The 19744-nt window shown below is 42.5% G+C and overlaps 1 protein-coding gene across 1 annotated transcript in view; it reads left to right on the top strand.

Moving 5' to 3' along the window:
• The window catches only part of tesk1b (testis associated actin remodelling kinase 1b), a 34338-nt gene that overhangs the window by 12698 nt on the left and 1896 nt on the right, over window positions 1-19744 (top strand). Inside the window, exons 3-10 of the mRNA XM_085349512.1 lie at window positions 7169-7290; window positions 8221-8269; window positions 10521-10667; window positions 11518-11600; window positions 17223-17313; window positions 17879-17962; window positions 19148-19234; window positions 19617-19713. Coding sequence (XP_085205638.1) covers window positions 7169-7290; window positions 8221-8269; window positions 10521-10667; window positions 11518-11600; window positions 17223-17313; window positions 17879-17962; window positions 19148-19234; window positions 19617-19713 — 760 coding nt within the window. The remainder of the gene's footprint in view (window positions 1-7168; window positions 7291-8220; window positions 8270-10520; window positions 10668-11517; window positions 11601-17222; window positions 17314-17878; window positions 17963-19147; window positions 19235-19616; window positions 19714-19744) is intronic.

Genomic DNA, 19744 nt, shown 5'->3' with positions numbered 1-19744 from the left:
TTTCCACCCTGATTTACGAATAAATTCTTTACAAATCCTACCATGTGAATTCATGGATTTTTTTTTTTTTTTTTTTTTTTTTTTTTTTTTCACATTCTGTCTCTCACAGTTGAAGTGTACCTCTGGTGCAAATTACTGACCTCTGTCATCATTTTAAGTGGGGGAACTTGCACAATCGGTGGCTGACTAAATACTTTTTTGCCCCACTGTATATAGCGTCTTTCTGTGTGTGTGCTTGCAAATATGTCTCACTGTCCATGTAAAATGTAAAGAAGTGACGGTTTTCCAAAGAGTTTTGCACAGTACTGTACTCGTTTATGTTTGCATTTTCATAACATTTCTACTCTGCCTCTCACTCATTCGGTTTTTATTGGATTAGCTGAGCTTAACTTTCAGTGGATCCTCTAATTACTGAAGAAATACCCCCGATGTACCTGTTACTCAATGTTGGGATTTCTGTGATGGTGGCAGGAATGTTTTCCTCTTCTTTCTAACATTTTATAGATTTGGCAGTTGCTTTATGGATTTATTACCCAGGTCGATTTATATTAGAAAAAACGACTTTCTTGCAGAAAACAAAATCTTTTCTTCCATCGTATTGGTCTTACACTTCCTGAAATGGCATGGGGGAGAGGGAAATAAAACATTTTTGTAACCAGCAAATCTGGGAATCTCCCAGCGTCCTGCTGGATCATTGTCATGTTGATTACATCCTGACACGTCCTGTGTCAGGATGTAATCGGTTCTTAGTAAATCCCGGTGGCTGGAACGATTTCAGCTCTGGAAATCTAAAACGACAACAAAGGAGGAGGAAAAAAAACAGATCTCCTGTGTTGCATACACACAAACCACGATCCATCATCAGCTGTCTCCTGTGTGCCTGTGATCATTTTCAGTGTTTGGGATTAGGAGGCGGGCTGGGTGTATGTGCTTGTGTTACTGTTGGATGGTGGTGTTGGTATGGGAGAGCCAGTGCAGACTTGAAAATGATTGCTTTTAGTGTGGCACTTTTCCCTCATTATTCCCTTCCTCTGTCATTCCAGTCGGGGCCTGCTTTGCTGCAGCTCGCTGCACAAATATTTATCTTTGTTTATATTCTGCACGGCCACACAAACTCGAAAGTGCTGAGCGTGTGGTGTTTCACGTCTTCATTTAAACCGCTGTGTTTATTGAATGCAATTTTTCAACTTGACTGTGGATTAAAATAGGTAGTCGGGCAAGAGTTGCCCAACACTTATGTTTTCAGGTCCTTCCTGAAGGACTGTAGTCTTAGCTAAACCTCAAGGAGAGCAACTCCCCTGTAAGAAGGTAAACAAGTGGTTCAGTATTTGTGTCGCCAGTGACGGTGGCTCAGTTCACTGTTCCATTAAGGAGTCACCTCAAGAAAACAAGATGTACTCTCTCTCACTACTTGCAGTATTAAAGCCACACATGGTAATTTATTGGCTGTTTGTGTTTCATACATATATCTTCCTCCAAAATCTGCTACTTCCAAATCCAGCGGAAATATGTCCTCACTATATTTGATAAAAACATAAATTCCCCTAAAAATCTGAAATTAAGGACAAGTAATAGTCAGGTAATTACAAATAACACTTTCCAAAGTGTACCTGAATGAATTTCCACCTTGGACTTTGTTTCTTTTGGTCTTTTATTTTGAAATTCACTTAAAAATTAGGCCTCCGGATGATTTCCTTGCATTTAAGAAGGTTAACACGGCAAGGACCCAGGTCTGTCTTTCTTACTAGACTCCAGCACAGCTCCCAGGTAGATCCAGTCTTGGGGAGGCGGGGGTTGTTAGGTAATAATTTTTAAAAAGTTGGTGTTGTCATTTATGCGCATGGATTTGATGAGGTGTTACTTATATTGTATTTAATATGGACTCTAGAAGCTATCACTACAGCTGTATAACATCTTGTATGTCCATGTATCAGTGAAGGAAGTAATTTTTCTAGAAATAATCAGACACTCGATGACCTTAGTTAAAAAAAATAAATAAATAAATAAAATAAAATATCAGTCATGTCTCATGCATGTATTAATCCAGTCGATCCAGACCTGGTCCTCATGTTCCTCTGTCTGCTTTAGCAGCCTCTCTGGGGTCAGCGATGATGACAGTGTGTTGCTGCATGCGTGAACTTAAATGACCCCTCTTTGTTTTGGCCTGTGTGTGAGGAGGCGTGGCCGGCTCAGTGTTGTTGTTGTGCAACAGACAGTGATCGGTTTTGTGACAGCTCGTGGACTGCACGCCTCCTGGATCAGGTTGTGTTTCTGAACCTGACCTGACCGCGCAGAGTGGGACCTCCCTGCTCGTTCACTGATGGACCAGCGCTTGGCTGGGTGCCTCGTCTCGGTCGTTTCCACGCGTGCGTTCTTATTGAAACGCAGTCTGTAAGCTTCTTCACGCTATAACTGAGAGCAGTGCCTCAGGCAGCAGCTTAAGCCTTGAGTTGTTTTGCAGAAGTAATTTTATCCATCAAACACAAGTTTACTTCCCCCCCTCGGGACTTTGCTTGGTCTCTTCACACTTCAGCGTAAACCTCACGTGTCAGTTTGGTTGATGTGTTGCTTCCTTTGTTAAAAATGTCTTGAAATGCTGATTGTGAGATAAATGTTGCTTTCCTTTTGTTAAAATACTGTGTAGGAAGCACATTTAGTGATGATGATGATGATGATGATTATTACTTTTTTTGAAAGGGATGTTTTTCTTTCATATGCATCTACAAGCCAGTACTGTGAGGAGATTTGCCACATTTGTTTTGCTGTATACTACAAGAAACGCATTTTAGTCCAGTCTCCTTGTATTTCCACTTTCTGATGTGGTTTGAAGGCTGATTTACTTTTCATTAAAGTAGCCAGAGACGGGCTACTGCTGGTGGGAAGCTGAAGTAACCATGAAATCCTCAAGGCCTTTGGAGTTGACCCCATGTCTGGAGGCAAAGTCAGTGTGTGTGTGTGTGTGTGTGGTTACAGCCAGCCACACTCCACCCTCTGCAGCAGTGTGTGATCTGTTCAGCACAGATTTTCTAGTCGCCGCTACAAGGTGAAATCACACAAAACATAGCATTACATGAAATGAACATCAGCTTAAATGTTAGTGAAGCTTCTTTGATATTCAGGAAAAATTGTGTTTGCATATCATAAAATGTAATCTGCATTTTACACTTTACCAAAAACATTTATGTTTGTTTCATTTATGTTTATAGTCCAAAATCCTTAAGGTTCACTTGTTTGTGGTGAAACCGATTTGTTAAATAGGTGGTAGTAATAGTAGCAGTGACTGCATTTTTCAGTGTATTATATTCTTCGTGCCAACATAAACAAAATGATTTTTTATTTTTTTTTTTGGTTAATTTTCCCTCTTATCCACTTTGCCTCAAAGTCAGTTAGCAGCTCTAGCTAACATTAGAAATGGATTCATTAATATTAAAAAATATTAATCGCAAATGCCAAAACAACTGCCGTGTTTTGGCATTGAGACTCCTTACAGCAGTTCGCGGGCTGAGGGTACCTTGCGCTTGGATTAAACCCTGGCTGCAGCTTGCTGCATTAACCGTAAGAAGCCTGGCAGTACCGCAGCACTGCAGAAACGACCATCTGTCAGGTTAAACTACAGGTCTGGTCTCTCTGAGGCTGCAACAAATGTGTAGTTTTTCTCATAGTACGGTTTACATATGCTCTTTTCAAACCAGTCTTTCCTTCCAGTGCGTTGTCCATCTGCATCTCTGGCACGTCCTTCCCTCCCTCGCTGTGCATCAGTCTGCCTCATCGGGCTGCTGGCTAATGACAGACGCTGCTGCACGTTGGCTCTACTGAGCGAGACGGCAAAAAATGCCAGTGACCTTTCCTCTGCTGACAGCAGCACTTTACAAGGCTCTGTGTGTTTGAAGGCGAGCGTTAGGGTGTGGCTGGGCACATGCATGTGAGCAGAAGTCTTTTTTTGTGTGTGTATGTGTGTAATTGGTTCATATCATGGATAATCTCTCTATGTAGGCATGGACATTCCAGTGGCGAGTCCTTGGAGATGACCATCAAAGTGCTTGGAATGAAAAACACCACGCATACGCTGTTAGCCTTACAGAGTTCAGCTTTTCAGATGGCCAAAAAAACCAAACTGCACACGTAAGAAAGGTTTGCACTTGAGCTCCATGCTGAGTCAGGCTGACTCTGTGATGATGAGTGAGAGGTTGTTTGTTTGGGAGCTTAAACTGTCAGGACAAAATTTGACAGGTCGAACAGGGCTGCAGTTCCAACCACTGCTGTCTCAGCAGTTGGTGCATGTTTGCAATGTAACCTGCCTGTGCGAGTCAGTGTGTGTCTGTGTGTGGCTGCCCGTTAATCACAGGATTACACAGCAGAGTGTCAAAAAAAAAAAAAGATATCGTCTAAGTGTGTGAAGGCAGAGAAACCTAGACAAGTGTGATGTGAATCCACAGCCATGCAGGCTGCTTTCCAAGAGAAATTGGTGCTAATGTGTGCACAAAGAGGCTTTTTAAGTATAAAGTAACCTTTAATCAGCTTCAAGGCTCCATCTTCCAGCCCACATGAGTCTGCATCAGCCTCTAAGTGCAGCAGATGTATAAAGAGAAGTGGAGATTAGTCCTGCACTTCTACCCTCTACACTTGTGCTGCTCAGCCTTCCTTTTTATTCTGCAACAGGAAGTAAGCGACTGTTCACAAGTGCAGTTGTGTCCGTGTGCGAGTCTTACATGTGTGCACCTATGCATGCGTGCAGCGCTTGCAGTCTGGAGTCCTCGAGCGACCTTTTTAAGAAGAGACACTGCAGCCAGTCGATGAGAGTCGGCCTCAGAGAGTGTGTGTGTGTGTGTGTGTGTGTGGCATTACTCACTGCACTCTAGTCTGTACTCTAATAGGCTTTGTGGTTTTTCTATCATCAGTCAGATCCAGAGCTCAGCTAAGATCCAGGCCAGTGTCACTCTGACTTTAGTTCACGACTGCAGACTTTGACCCTCTCTCACGCTCTCTCACTCCTTCGCTTCACATTTATGTCACAAATGAAGATAAAAGGTTACCGGTTTAGCTTTTATTGTTAGCTAAAAGGATATTTGATGTATAGCCAAGCTTTAAGGTCACTGTTTTAGACTGTGCATGTAAATAAGACTCCACGAGACACTGAATTGCATCCTGCTAACCCTAACAAACAGACTGAGCGGGTTTAAAGGGGGTTTAGAGACCGCTTTAGAAACATTTAACACTGATTCAGTCTGTTTGGCATGTATATGTAAATTATACTTCCCGAAACCACATCATAGTGCTGTCAGTGTTAATCTCGTTAAAATGATGTTAACGCCATAACTGCATTAACGCAGCAAATCTCTGTTAACGAGTTACCGCGGATGGCCCCGTGCGTGGGGCTGGCCGGTGTTAGCACGGTTAGCTCGTTAACGCGTTGATGCTGTCCAATGCTTTCCAGAAAGTAAAAATGCTGTTGAATTTCTACCACTGAAAGGTGTTCATGTGTGATCACTTTAACCTTTCTTGGTGTTGTCAGCTATTGAAGGCTCGACTGATGTGATTTGACCGATAGAAAAGAGCAGATTTAAAGTTGGCGGCTAAAAACCTGAGCAAAAGAATGAAGCATGTATGTCTGCATGCGCCATGTAAACGCTTGTACCCTTATACTTAAATTTGTCTGGTTTTCTGACCCGTGTTGTCCAGAGTTATGTCAAAAAAGTTGTAAAAAGATATCAAATGAAGTCTTCTATTCTGTATTAAGACTTTTTATTAATATAGTGTTTCACAGGACAGGAGCGAGTGGATATTCTAGCAAATCCACCCCAAGTTCAGACGGACGTCTCAAATTCTGCAAGCTTCAGGTCACATGTTAAAATTCATGATGGTGCAGTTTTTAAAAAGATAAAGTATGGCCTGTTTGGAAGGATTTCTAGAAGGAAGCCTCTTTTCTCCATGGCAGCATTGTTTCAGTTTTCAAAGATGCATTTGAACAAAGCCGAAGACTTCTAGAGCAATGTGCTTTAGACAGACCAAAGTGGAGATGTTTGGCCGTAATGCACAGCTCCATGTTTGACATGTTTGCTGTAAACCAAATGTCAGCATGGTAGTGGAGGGATGATGATTTGGGCTTGTACAGCCACAGGACCTGGGGACCTTGCAGTCACTGAGTCGACCATGAATCCCTCTGAATACCAAAATGTTCTAGAGTCAAGTATGAGGTCAGCTGTCTGACACGTGGCAGAAACTGGGTCATGCACCAGCACAATGACCTGCAGACATGGCAGGAAATCTACAACAGAATGACTGAAAAAGAATTAAAGGGTTGTAACGGACCAAAGTCCAGACCTCAACCTGACTGAAATACTGTGGAAATTTTTTTTGAGAGCTGCACATGGTAAATGGCCTGTATTTGTATAGCGCTTTACTAGTCCCTAGGGACCCCAAAGCGCTTTACACATCCAGTCATCCACCCATTCACACACTGGTGATGGCAGCTACATTGCAGCCACAGCACCCTGTGGCGCACTGACAGAGGCACATGAATGAATGCCTGCAAACCTTAGCGAATTTTCCTTTCACACTTACTCGTACATGTAAAACACTTAAAGTGCTGGCCTTTCTCACCACGCACACGCACAGCAAACATTCCCAGAGTGTTTTGCTTTCATCTGCTGCTCGTACACATTTCTGTGGAAGTCCAACTACTTGCCAAGCAAATATGCACAAACATGCACCCGCCAGGAAGCATGTCGCATCGCCATAGTTACCATACCAGACGGCCTCATTGTCATGGCAGCAGGTTTGGTCAGACGAGCAGCCAAGAGGAGTGTGGAAGAAACTCGACCGACCCTCTAAATGCTTCGTGGCCGGTTTCCAGATATCATTCAGTCAGCACTTAGATTTTTATTGCTTCAGAGGGTGTTGATGGTGTGACTGATGCATGTGTGATAGATCCGTCATCACCAGCGCTGCGCCGCACGCCTACTCTCCTCAGCCATACATCTGTTAACTGTGAGGCGTCTTAAATATTTCTTTCATCCAAATGTGGAGCAGTCATGGATTCTTCCGGGGTGTGAGGCAGATTTTAAGTGTTTTTGCTTGTGATGACAAATTGTCTTTTCGGCTTTTCAGCTCTCGTTGCTTCAGTTGATCTAAATAAAGCGTTTGTGCTCCTTTCCCTTTCATCATCCAGGTGCAACACCGTGTGTCTGGTCAGGTGATGGCTCTGAAGATGAACATCCTGGCCAGTAACAGGGCCAACATGCTCAGGGAGGTCCAGCTCATGAATCGACTATCGCACCCTAACATACTCAGGTAACTGAAATGTTGGCTTTCCATCTCACTGTTAACATAAACTCAGTTTTTACCTTTTCATTTAAAAACATTTCTTTCCAGTGTTTGATTTTCATTGTGATGGCATGTCTCATCGTACACTGTTTAGAATAATCGGCCTTCAAACACTGGTGATAGATGTGGTTTGTGTGGTCCACAAGAAGAGCCCGCAGACTAGATTTTCAGTTGGTTCATTGTCAGTGATTGCACTGCTGTGTCTGTATCGTTCAGTTCTGTCCGGTGTTGAACTGTTTTGGTTTTGTTTGTTTTGGGGTTTTCTTGCACAATTGCACTTTGTGTAGTCCTGCGTTTGTTTGTCATGTGTAGCACCACATGGAGGAACGTTGTCTCGGTTCACCGTGTACTGTACCACTGCACATGCTTGAAATGACAATAAGGCCACTTGACTTGAAAATAACTTTTTAATGACCTTTTAATAAGAGTCTTTGGCACTTTTTGCCGTAGCCTGAAGTGTACATGGATGTAAAAGCGGGTGGGCTATAAAAGGTCCATAGACCACATTGGTGCGCCACACCTGATTTAAAAACATTTAAAACAAACAAAACAAACGGCAAAACAACTTGGTGCAATTGGCTGCACAGCAGACCATGTTATTGAACGATTGCAATAAAATGCTCCAGAAGCCACAAACTGTCTCGAGTTCCAGCTCAGTGATTCAGATTAGCAGATGCGACACTTGCCCGGCAGCTTCCTCTGTCGGGACATGCCTCTCAAAGCAGCCGTGCTTTGATAAAACCATTTTTTAAACTGTTGACACTGTTTAAATGGTTGTGTAATATACCCTGTGATAGAACCTGTCCCGGGTGTGTCCACCATACTAAAAAAAAATCCTTGAAATGTTTAAAAAGTTTAGACTTGACATTAATATATGTTCCTGTACTTTACCCACAGGTTTATAGGAGTGTGTGTCCATGAGGGGCAGCTCCATGCTCTCACAGAGGTAAGTCTCATTAATGTGCTACAGCACAGATGGCGATCTGGTTTTGATCTCCTCATTTTGCCCTTTGTAGTGGTAACAGGCGGCTGTGTGCATCTGCATGAAAGCAATGATGTGACCAGAAACTGATATTTATCTGCCTTTGTCCTCACTATAAACATTGTAGCAAACAAGATTCCCTTGTAGCAAGAAAAAAAGTCAAACTCATCAAATGGAGGGAAAATATCTGCAGCCTCAGTCTGTGGTTTTTAATTCAGTCTGTATGAGAAAGCCAGCCTAAATTAATGTTATACATTGGTTTTTGAGCTCACTTTACACTGAACGTGACATTTATTGTGCATTTTATATCTTTTACATTATTTATCTAAATGCTTTGAGGCATTTATGAAAAGTTTTGGCTCTTTTGATTTTGAAATCAAATTTAAATTGCACTCTGATCTCACCGTCTGAGTTTTAAATCTGGCCGTAAAGAGATGGTTTCTTCAGATCCTGTACTTCAAACTAGTATGGGTCGAGTTATTGGTCCCGGGGGGAGGAGAAAGAGAATCAGGCCTGCTGTAAGGCATCGGCTGGCTTTTTAATTTGCTAAATATACCCGTCTAATATCATCTTTGTTTACTGTTGTGTAAACTTTACATGTTGCAGTCAGTTATTTTTGAGAGGTTGTCTGACGCAGGCGTAGTGTCAACCTCATTAATTTAGTCAGTTAATTTGAAAATTGATCTTAAAAGACTCATAAATATTATTATTCAATTAACTGAGCCCTGCCCTCCAGTTTAAGTGTTTAGGCAGGTTGGATGAATGTGATTCTCAGGATTTTTCTTCTGAAATTGGTGATTTCATTTTCATTTCTCCACATAAACCCAGAACAGGCGGTACAAGCGTCTGTAACTGCGGTACACTTAATCCTGGCCAGACTGAGGTCACACGGTTCATAACAGGTCACCTGTTTCTTAGATGTTGCCATAGTAACTGAGCAGCTGGTCAGTAAAAAGCATAAAGGTCAGGAGAGAAGAGGCGTACCTGCTCTAACGTCAGGTAGTGTCTTTAGTGGGTCGTGTTGGTCAGAGGTTTTATAACTTTTTGTTTTTCTTAATTTTTTCTTTTATTTAAATGATTGATTGACCAAGAGGTTTTATCATCATTCACATTTTTAGAAATGGGGAAATTCTTGTCACCTTGTGGTTAAATTGTTTATCATGTAACCTCAGTGGCTTCCCGTACAAATGAGAGCTTCTGTTGCATATCAATTTACAGAATATCCTGGGGTTTTTTTTGAGTTTTTTTTTGTTTTTTTCCCCCAAAATTTGGCTGTCAGCTCAACTTCTCATAAATGAAAGTGACATTTTCAACCATTGAAATAACAATGCATACAAACAGATTTCCAGTCTTCACCCAGCAGATGACTTGATGAATATGAAAAGTCGTGGCCTAAATAAACTACTTTAATCTTCAGTGAGGTTTGCCTGGCACAGTTCAACGCAGGAAGATTAAGTGCTTGAAAACTTGAGATTTAATTCTGATCTGCTCTTAACTATAACAAAATGCACTAAAAAAGGATCCGTAGTTGTTGTTGCAGAAGACTTGATGTTTGAGTGCGTATGACAACATTTTAGTTCAGTTACATTGTATTAATATAGCACAACAGCAATGCTGGAGACTGTTTGGCCACATGAACACCTGCACCCTCACATACTTTGGACATGCAGTAAAATTCAAGTATTTTAGGACCATCTGTGTCAACCTCTAGAGAAGAAGGATGCTAGGCTATGAAATCGCTGTAGATGCCATGGCACTGTATCTTGAAGTAAACTGAGATGATGTTTAAACAAACATGAAGAAAAGGAAAGCGGATGCTGCCTTCTTGTAACGTGGATGGTTGTGGACACATGACAGTGTGCTCTAAGAATGCAGCGATGTTTGCAGTATCCAGACTGCTGTTGTCCTTGTTAAATAAAGTTGTTTTTGAAAATAAAATCATTTGACTGAAAGCAATGTCAGGTTAAAGATTAAAACCTACAGTAAGAAGAAACCCAGATGATAAGCATTAGCAAGCATTTGGTGTCTGTGTGGAGGAAGAGCTTCGTTTTTCCTTTTTCTTTTTTTAAATAGGAAAACACCTCTGGAAGCATTTTCCTTTAACAACACTGGAAGCAGCTTTTATCTCAACATTTTTAAGCAGAATTAGATGCATGCATAATCAGTATAATTAATATAACTAATTGTGTTTTTGTTTGGTCTCCTGATAATTCAGTACATCAATGGTGGCAACCTCGAGCAGCTGTTGGACAGCGACGTGTACCTGTCGTGGAGTGTGCGACTCAGCCTTGCTCTGGATATCGCCCGGGGACTGAAGTACCTGCACAGCAAGGGCATCTTCCACAGAGACCTGACCTCCAAGGTGATTACACACACGGTGCTCATGTACTGCTCGCACACATCACTGAGAATCAACACTCACTGAACCCACTCGCTCAGAAGGTTGTGACGCACATAGGCGTATGAATGCGCCACAATAGCACGAGGGCTACAGGTGAGCGCGCACACACGCACAGGGAGGCGCAGGAGTGTAAATACTTCGTGATTGGTAAACAGAAGGAAGGTGAAAAAGATGTGAGTACAGATTTAAAGGCGCTGCAGGTGCGTTACAAATCGTAAAATTACATCTGATGCTATCACAGAGGTCCAGTGTTGCACCTGGATCTGTGCCAAACAGCAGCCAAAACATCTGTGGGAGTCTTGGCAGGCGACCTTTACACACTTAGAGCCCCTACTCTCGTCTGTTTTTTTTCTCAAATTTTATTTTTATAGGTTGTTTTTGAGTATGCTACAGGAGCCTGTGTGTTTTATTGTATTTAAAATGCACATTAATAAACATTGTGTAAAAATGTACCAGATTTGGTGATTGCAGGCTTATCATCTGTGCTCCCGGCAGGTCGTAGACTTTTGTAAACTACTGCCAGTAACGTCATTATGCAACAGCTGATAATCCGCTGCATTCAACACTAGTGAGTGGGCATCACGTGTCGTGCGTCCAGAGTATTTCTAGGAGTGTAAAGGAAATAATTTGGGGGGGACGCTGCGATCTGATGCTCTGAATGTCTGAATTTTCTTAAAGTTTTCTTCTTCTTGCAAAAAACTAACCAAAAACATCTTTGCAGGCATGCAGAAAGCACCGCTCTCACATATTGTGGATGCACAGTTTGCTGCAGCAATAAAGTGATTCATGTGACCTTTGCCCCTCTGTTCAGAACTGCCTGGTGCGCTGGGAAGGTAGCGTGTGCTCGGCCGTGGTGGGAGACTTTGGCCTGGCAGAGAAAATACCAGATTACAGGTCAGTCCGTCGACACCTATCAGCTGTGTGATTAGATAAGTCGTGCTCAATAAATTCCACTCCTGCACTCGTCTCCGCTCTGTTTATATTCCATGCCATATCTTTCTCCGTGCACTCTCGAAATATTTCCCTCAACTTCTGCTTTTCTCCTGGAGACGTTCGGATGAGACACAGTCACGCACAGAGACTGTTGCTCACTCCCGATCAGTCAGGTTTTTCCAAAGTACACAGGCACACGCTGCCTCCGCTCTGTTTCATAGGTCCAGGGGAAGGCAGACGGGACGGCACTTGGCTCGCAGTGGTGTTTTCAGTGGGTTTTTTTTTTTGTGTGAGCTTTTATGACACACCACTAACGCACAGCTCTGTTGCTGGTGTCGCGTTATGACTCTTCCCCTTCGTTTTTGCAGCTGCATTTCTAGTGACATTTATGTGGTTTCTACAATTCATCACTGGCCTGTACAGGCTATAAATGACCAGCAATCCTCAGATGTGTCTTTATTTTAATTTCTGCAGCTATTTTTCCACTGACATCATGTCTGTTAAGTGGCGGATGATCAGATTCTTGGCATAAAAGGGCCCCGCTCTAAAGATTGAGGGGAAAAGACGTTAAAATGTTTACAGAAGAAAGTCGTTCAACAAAGTGTTAGTAGAGGGGACAAAACACAAATTCTTAGGTTCTCTTTTGAATTGTAGACTTGTTATGCAAACTGTTTTGTTTTTTTTTGTGTTTTTTTTAAATCTGACAGTGATCACATGTAAGTATATTCTCTCTGAATCTGTAAAATGGACCAGCATGAGGGTTGTTGCAAGATAGTTGGGAAATAGAGAAATTATTCAAGAAGCAGTGCAGCATCTTAATATTTTCTCTTGCAACGAAAGAAGTGGTGTGATGGAGACGGTCCTGATGTCTATGCCTGAAGTAAGGAGGTCTTGAAAACTTTGAAATGAAATTGTCCCACGGTTCATTAATTAAAATGCAGTTTTTACATAAATGGAAATGAATTTCCACTAGTTGTTACTTGGCTCTAGCTTCACTCACTTTTATTTGAAGAAAAACGGGCAGTCATGTAAAAGCCATTTGTCTGGAAATGGTTGCTTTGGAGGAAACTTGGGAATGTCACTGTGTGGGCAAAAGTACTGGGCCACACATCTTTGACTTCAGGTGCTTTGAGTACCGCTGCCACAGATGTATTGCATCAAGAACACAGACATGCAGTCTGCTTTTAGACATTTGTGAAAGGATGGATCATTCTGAAGAGCTCGATCAGTTGAGTGTGGTGCTGTAACGGGATGCCACCTTTGCAGCAAGCCAGTTTGTGAAATGTCCTTCCTTGTAGATATTCCACCATCAACTGTAAGTGGTGCTGTTAAAAAGTCGCTTCTAGGGCACCAGACTGGGACTTGGACTTGGGGACTTGGACTTGGGGACTTGGACTTGGGGACTTGGACTTGGGGACTTGGACTTGGGGACTTAGAACTTTTTATTGTCATTGTGCAGTTTCTTGCACAGCGAAATTGGGTACAACAAGGGGGGGGGATAAATAAAATAAAAAGCAATGTATATGTATACATATATGTGAGTCAGACTATATACACGGTGTATGTATAAGAAACACTGAAACAGACTGGGACCAGAATATTGCACATGAGCCAAAAATATTGCACAGAACATGGAAAGACTGAGATATTGCACATAGATGATCAACAGCAGTGTCAGGGTGGATGTGTTTGGGAAGTCTTTACACACTCTTAGTTTGCATTAAGAGTTCTGACAGCCCACGGGAAGAAGCTGTTCTTTAGTCTGTTGGTTTTGCACTTGATGGATCTGAGCGTTTTTCCAGAGGGCAGGATGTTGAAGAGGTGGTGGTTAGGATGGAGGTGGTCCTTTATAATTGCCCTGGCTCTGGAGAGACATCTTGAGCTGGCAATTAAGTCCAGGGAGGGGAGTGGAAAGCCGATCACCTTCTCTGCAGTTCTGATGACCCTCTGTAGTATCTTCTTGTCAGCTGTTGTGCAACCAGCGTACCACACAGGGATGGCGTGCACCAGCACACTCTCGATAGTGGCACGGTGGAAGGACACTAGTTCAGTCTGCGGCCTGTTACATCTCAAAACCCTCAAGAAATGGAGGCACTGCTGGGCTTTCTTTACTAGGGCTGATGTGTTTGTGGACCAAGATAGGTCCTCAGATATTTGGGTGCCGAGGAACGTAAAGGAGGAACCTCTCCACATAGTCACCTTTTATGGATAGGGGAGGGGGATCGGTTCTTGTTTTGCAGAAGTCCATGACCACTTCCTTTGTTTTCTTGGCGTTTAGGGTGAGGTTATTGTAGTTACACCATTCTGACAGTCGCTGGACCTCATCCCTGTAGGCGGTGTCATCATCGTTGGTGATGAGCCCCATCAGAGTGGTGTCGTCTGCAAATTTGATGATGTTGCAGGGGTGCGGTCACTGGTGTAGATGGTGTATAAGAGTGGACTCAGCACAGATCCCTGTGGTGAGCCAGTGCTGTGAGACAGGGTGGATGATCTCTGGTTGCCAACCTTGACTGATTGTGAACAGTCTGTGGGGAAGTTTTTGATCCATGCACATGTGGAGGGGGGGAGTCCAAGTTTACCAGCTTCTCTATAAGAATGTCTGGGATGATGGTATTGAAGGCCGAGCTGAAATCAAACTTGCCCTGGCATCAACATCAGCACAGAAACTGTGCTTCAGGAACTGTATTGCATGGGTTTCAAGGGCCAAGCAGCTCCTGTATGTTTAATGAGTAGGTTGACCACATGGAATACATAGTTTTCGACCTGGAACAGGGCCTTGGGGAGGTGTTTAAGAATGCCTTAACCCAGGCCTTGCTAGACTCCACCAGTTCCTATGTGTCCATCATCCTTTGAGCTTCCCACCTGCAGGAGGCGCTGTAGGGGATCTGTTGCTTTGTGGATTGGAAGGGGGTTGCAGGTGTAGGCAACCCCCTTCCAGTCTGATATCTGGCAGCTTAAAGCAAACAAACAAAACATAATCCTGTGGTTGCATGTGGTGTTCTTTCATGTGTCTAAATGAAAGCCCTTTCAATGTAAGCAAGCCTTTGTCCATTATAGTGTTGGGCTTTCCTTTTAGGAAGAATTGCATGAGGAGCTGCTCTTGTATTGGTGGCCTGAGGGTGCATGCAGCATGGCTTATGGGCAGGTGTTAAAATGCACGCTATGTTGTAATGAGTTCTCTCTTGCTGTGCATGAATTTTGGTGGCTGCTGATGATTAACGCTGTTAGATAAGAAAAGCAGTGACACCACGAGTGCAGCAGGTTGCTGCGTGTTGTTGAAACAAATAGCTGAACTAAATTTATCTGCACAACTATCTGATAAAGAGTGAGTCACTGCAGAGAACTAACAGGTTAATGTAGTATCCACGAGTATAACACATACTTGCTACAAATGACAGCACTTTACTTTCTGCATCAGAGTTTAGAAAGAGGAAATGCGGTACTTGACATCCATCAGTGTTATGAATTTTTTCACTTTTGGAAAATGCCAAAAAAGGAGTTTTAAGGAGACTAAATGTGTCAGACTAAAGAATTTGTTGTCTTTATGTACAGCATTTTTTTGCAGAAAGGTTTTGGCCATTGGTTGAACAATACGAGTCTGACTACTGTTTTAAAAGGGCTGTCGAGGCTGACCTCAAAGCAGTGCCATAGTCAGTGTGTCTCTGCCCACACATGCTGACAAACACTCTTGTCTCTTTAGTCCTCATCCTCCTCTGTCTCCAGCTATTAAGTTAAAAACACGACTCCTTCGTGTGTGTGTGTGTGTGTGTGTGTGTGTGTGTGTGTGTGTGTGTCCAGCCACTTCACAAGTGTGCGTCACTGTCAGGAGGGGTGACTTCGCTTGTCTCTCTTTCTGCAAAACCTGGCAAAATGTGTCAGATGAGCTGAAAAATAAGGCTGACATTTTTACAGATGCGAGTCTTCCATGTAACTGTCACTGTGGACTTACATACATGCATACTTCCACCTATCCAACATGACAGCTCTGTTTGTTCTAGACTTTGTTTCAATAGCAGCTGGTCAATTGTGGTTTGTTTTTTGTTTTTTTCCAAGGCTGTTTGCTCTTGATTCTATTCAAACACTGTTGCATCCTGCAGCAGGCCGCTAGCAGAAAATGGATGATGTTGGTGGGTGTGTTTTTTGAGTGTGTTTTTGACTGAAACTGCTGTGCTTGTGGCATGGGGAGGGGGAAAAAAAAGGAAAGGAAAGATGATGACAGGGGTTTAGCGCTCCAAATAAGGTCAAACTATTCCAGTCCTCCTCCTTTTGCTCTCCCGGCTTTGCTGGATCTCTGCTGTCCCTCATAACAAGTCATATCAGCAGAAGGGCGAGAGTAATCTGATCTGTTTATGCTGATGACTTTTCTGTTGTGGTGTTTTCCCTGTGCTGCCTTCTGCGGTCGCTCAGTTTGTCTCATTTCTTCCGGTCCACTTCTCCAAATGGTGTTTACACTAGGAGCTGTGACCGTCTCGACTCATCCTTTCTCCCTTCTGTATGGTTTTTTTTTTTTTTTTTTTCTTTTTGCTGTATCATAGCCCTCAGTAGCAGATGGAAATAGCACAGAGGAAGTATCTGCCAGCTCTGTGTGTGTGTGTGTGTGTGTGTGTGTGTGCAGGCATGTGTGCAAGCACGTTGTCCTTGCACATTCTTGTCTTCCTTCCTTTTTAATTCGGTCAAAAATTGCACAACAATATCTCCAGATAACTGAAAAACACTGTGGTTTCTTAGATACTGAGGAAGTGCACATAAACACACGTACGCTTGCACAGAGTAACGGCTCACCCCGCACGACCTCTTGATTCGCTTCTGTGTCACTGAATTGGCCTGTGAAGCCTGCTCTTGTTGCACCTTTTATCAATCTGTCATCTTCTTTGGTCTCCTGCACGTCACAGGCTTCTATATAGAAAGTCATCATCATGTATTGTTTTGCATGCGTCACTACTGGGTTTTTGAAAATGAACATCTGTGTCCTAAAGGCCCTGAAGGTGGCACCATGACAGCTTAAATATGTGAACTGGAACTAGATAAATACTCAAAAGCATTGACTACAAAAAACAGCTGCATAGTGTTCATGCCAAGCAGCCGATTGTTGCCTCTCCCCATTTTAAGCTGAAGAAAAGCCCTCCTAGGTCGATTTGATTTACAAAATGCTGCAAATTTAGACAAAGATCTTTTACTTCTGTTGAGAAAAACATTAAACTCTGACATCACATAAAAATAACTAAATAGACTCTCAAAGGGGAAAAAACAAGCCAAAGCATTACATCGGTTTGCTGTTCTGGTAATTGTTTTTTCTGAAGTGGTGAAATGGCCCAAAACGACTCACGATTACGAAACCTCAGGAGCTGCCTTTGAGTTTGTTTTATCTGACCAGTTAAAAATCAGATTAAATCGAAATGTCGATTGTTTGCGTTTTTATATTAAAGCGTTGGAGGGTATTTGCATCATGAAGAAATCACTTTTAACAAAGTCGAGCATAGAGTCCACGCACATTATCTTAACAAAGCTTAAAAGCAAATTTAACCTGATTCCATTAAACTTGTGCATTTAGAGGTTTTGCTTCTCTTTCCTGTTTTCCTGCAGTGAGGAAGAAGGCCAGGAGCCTCTGGCTGTGGTTGGCTCCCCCTACTGGATGGCTCCGGAGGTGCTCAGAGGAGAGGTGTATAATGAGAAGGTACTGACAGCTCACTTTCTTCACTTCACTTCAGCTGCATGTTGTTTCAGAAGTCCAAGGTCCACAGTGGGCGTGATGAGAGCTGCTCAAATAAACAGAGGAAACAGGCAGTGATGTACAGCAATCAATATTTAATAAAGTGGTTATGTGGTTATGTAATTGGTGCACTCGTTGGCCTGGGTTATGACTGTTTTCTGTGTAGCGTAGTGGGAATCCTGATTGGCTGTAAAATGAGCGTTCACTGTGTTTTGGACTCATTAGAAGCTCCAGTTTGGTATAAACTACATGCAGAATATGGTGCGTATGTACAAAAATAATAAATTGGCTATAAACTACATACTGTTGAAAGCTGAGAGAAATTACAGCAGGCTTGTTTTGTCAAGCAAGCTTAAACAATGAAAAAGTGACAGACTTTTATCTTGCTGTTTATCCGATCTGAATTTAAAGTACACAGATAATATTAGAAGCCATACGTAGTCTGCATGCGTGTCTTTCCACTTATTTGGTCTTATCTTCACCTGCTGTGTTATCTCTGGCTGATAGACTGTTCGTCCTCTCTCTGCAGGTGGACGTGTTTGCATACGGTATCATCTTGTGTGAGATCATTGCGAGGATACAGGCTGATCCCGACATCCTGCCACGCACTGAGGTACTGATGACGATGTTTTCATCGCCTATCCTGTTTCCTGACACGCTCGTCATCTCACTCACGCCTCAGTCACAATCTGGCCTCTTTATTAAGGAAGTGTGGGGAACGTTTCTAACAAAGCCATTATTGATTTAATGTTTGTCTCCGCTCGAGGACAGACCCTCAAGCCTGTCGCCATCTGAAGTGCTCCTCCAGAGCGCGATGGTTGTGCAAGCAGCACTGTTAAAATGGCTCCTAAGATTGAGCAACAGGCGAGAGAGATAATTAAAAATATTTGAAATGATAGCTGCTGTAGATCATTTTAAAATCCTCTGAATGTCATTGCGGGCAAACAGAAAGCTGACTGACTTATTGCTTGTAAATCGAACGCTTAAAGGGCTCAAAAGAAGTGACGTGCAGCGCTGCGCTACCTGTTGTTTAACTCTCGCCTCAGGGACAAAGTCACCAAACCTCTCATTTTATACCTATTTATTTGTTGTTCTTTATTTTCTTTTTTTTTAACTGATTTTAAGTTGTTGTCAAACTGGAACATCAGTAAAACTATTCAGAACAGTCAGTGTAGATGGTAAAAACCAAAAGAAAGGAGTATGTGAAAAACATTTAAAGATTTTTGCCTCTTCTTTTTTTTTTCTTCTCCTGTTTTTGCTTTGATTTTGTAGTTTTACACCAGCCTTTATTAACAGCATGATAACATAGCATTTAGCCTTAATATTAAATCATAGTACTGTGTGATGCAGACAGGGGGTTCCCATTTGGTCCACTGGATGGTTTTGTGGAAGATCAAACTACTCCAGATTTTGGGAAATCTTTAAGGAAGTGAGATAAAGGGTCTCGTTTACTCAGACTACTCAGCTTCTCCAAAAAGCTGTTGGCTCTGACCAATATTCCAGTTCATTAAATGGGCTTTCTGGTGGAACCTGCTTGAGATCAGAGTGGGCTGCATGTGGCCTATGAGCTAAAATGAGTTTTGACATGCCACAGACTGTATTAATCTACTTTAAGACCTTTTGAAGCTATTACAAGAGCACTGCTCCTCCTTGTGGCCATTTAGCAGTACAGCAATTGAAGATTCTGGTTGCAGTCGCTTGTCTCTGTGATAGAAAGAAGATGGAGTAAGGAGACTCTGTTTAAACAAAGTGCTCACATGTACTGAAACAGAACTTATTCGGTTTTGTGTTCTTTCAGGATTTTGGTCTGGATGTGGAGGCCTTTCGACATATGGTGGCAGACTGCCCATCTCACTTCCTGAATTTGGCTATCGCCTGCTGTAATGTAAGAAATACATTTTGTCTCATGTCATATGTGCTGTTAGCTCACTGCTGCTCGCTTTGTCATCTTGACTTGTGCATGATGTAACCTCAAGTGCAGTGCACTGACCAAAGGTTTGAGCTTCAGTACGAGAGATCAAATTGTTTTGCTGTTTGAAGGAAGAGTGTCCATTTTCATTTAGTTACAGTTGCCAAGAGCTTGTACACTTGATCCTGTCATCTTTAGATCTAACAGTAGTTATTGACTCTTGTAACTTGAGCTTAAATGCCAAAAATCCAGAGGAAATGTTTCAGATGCCTCCACATTTTAGTTTTTTTTATATTTATAATTGCTGCCTGTTTTATGACCCGTTTTAACTTTCCATCCTTTTCCTCTAATTTGACAGATGAACGCAAAGCTCCGTCCATCTTTCTCCCAAATCGTAGCAGAGCTGGAGAAGAAACAAGCTGAGAGAAAACAGAAGGTCGAACCAGCTGTCAAAGGTGAGCCATTCTGTAGAGGCTTCACTGAAGA

Source organism: Diplotaxodon limnothrissa, linkage group LG3 (assembly GCF_057381915.1).
Source record: "Diplotaxodon limnothrissa isolate DT_005_m linkage group LG3, D_limnothrissa_male_GT1.1, whole genome shotgun sequence".
Classification (NCBI taxonomy): domain Eukaryota; kingdom Metazoa; phylum Chordata; class Actinopteri; order Cichliformes; family Cichlidae; genus Diplotaxodon; species Diplotaxodon limnothrissa.
Note: the sequence above shows the minus strand (reverse complement) of the source record. Positions and strands in the feature narration are given on the sequence as shown.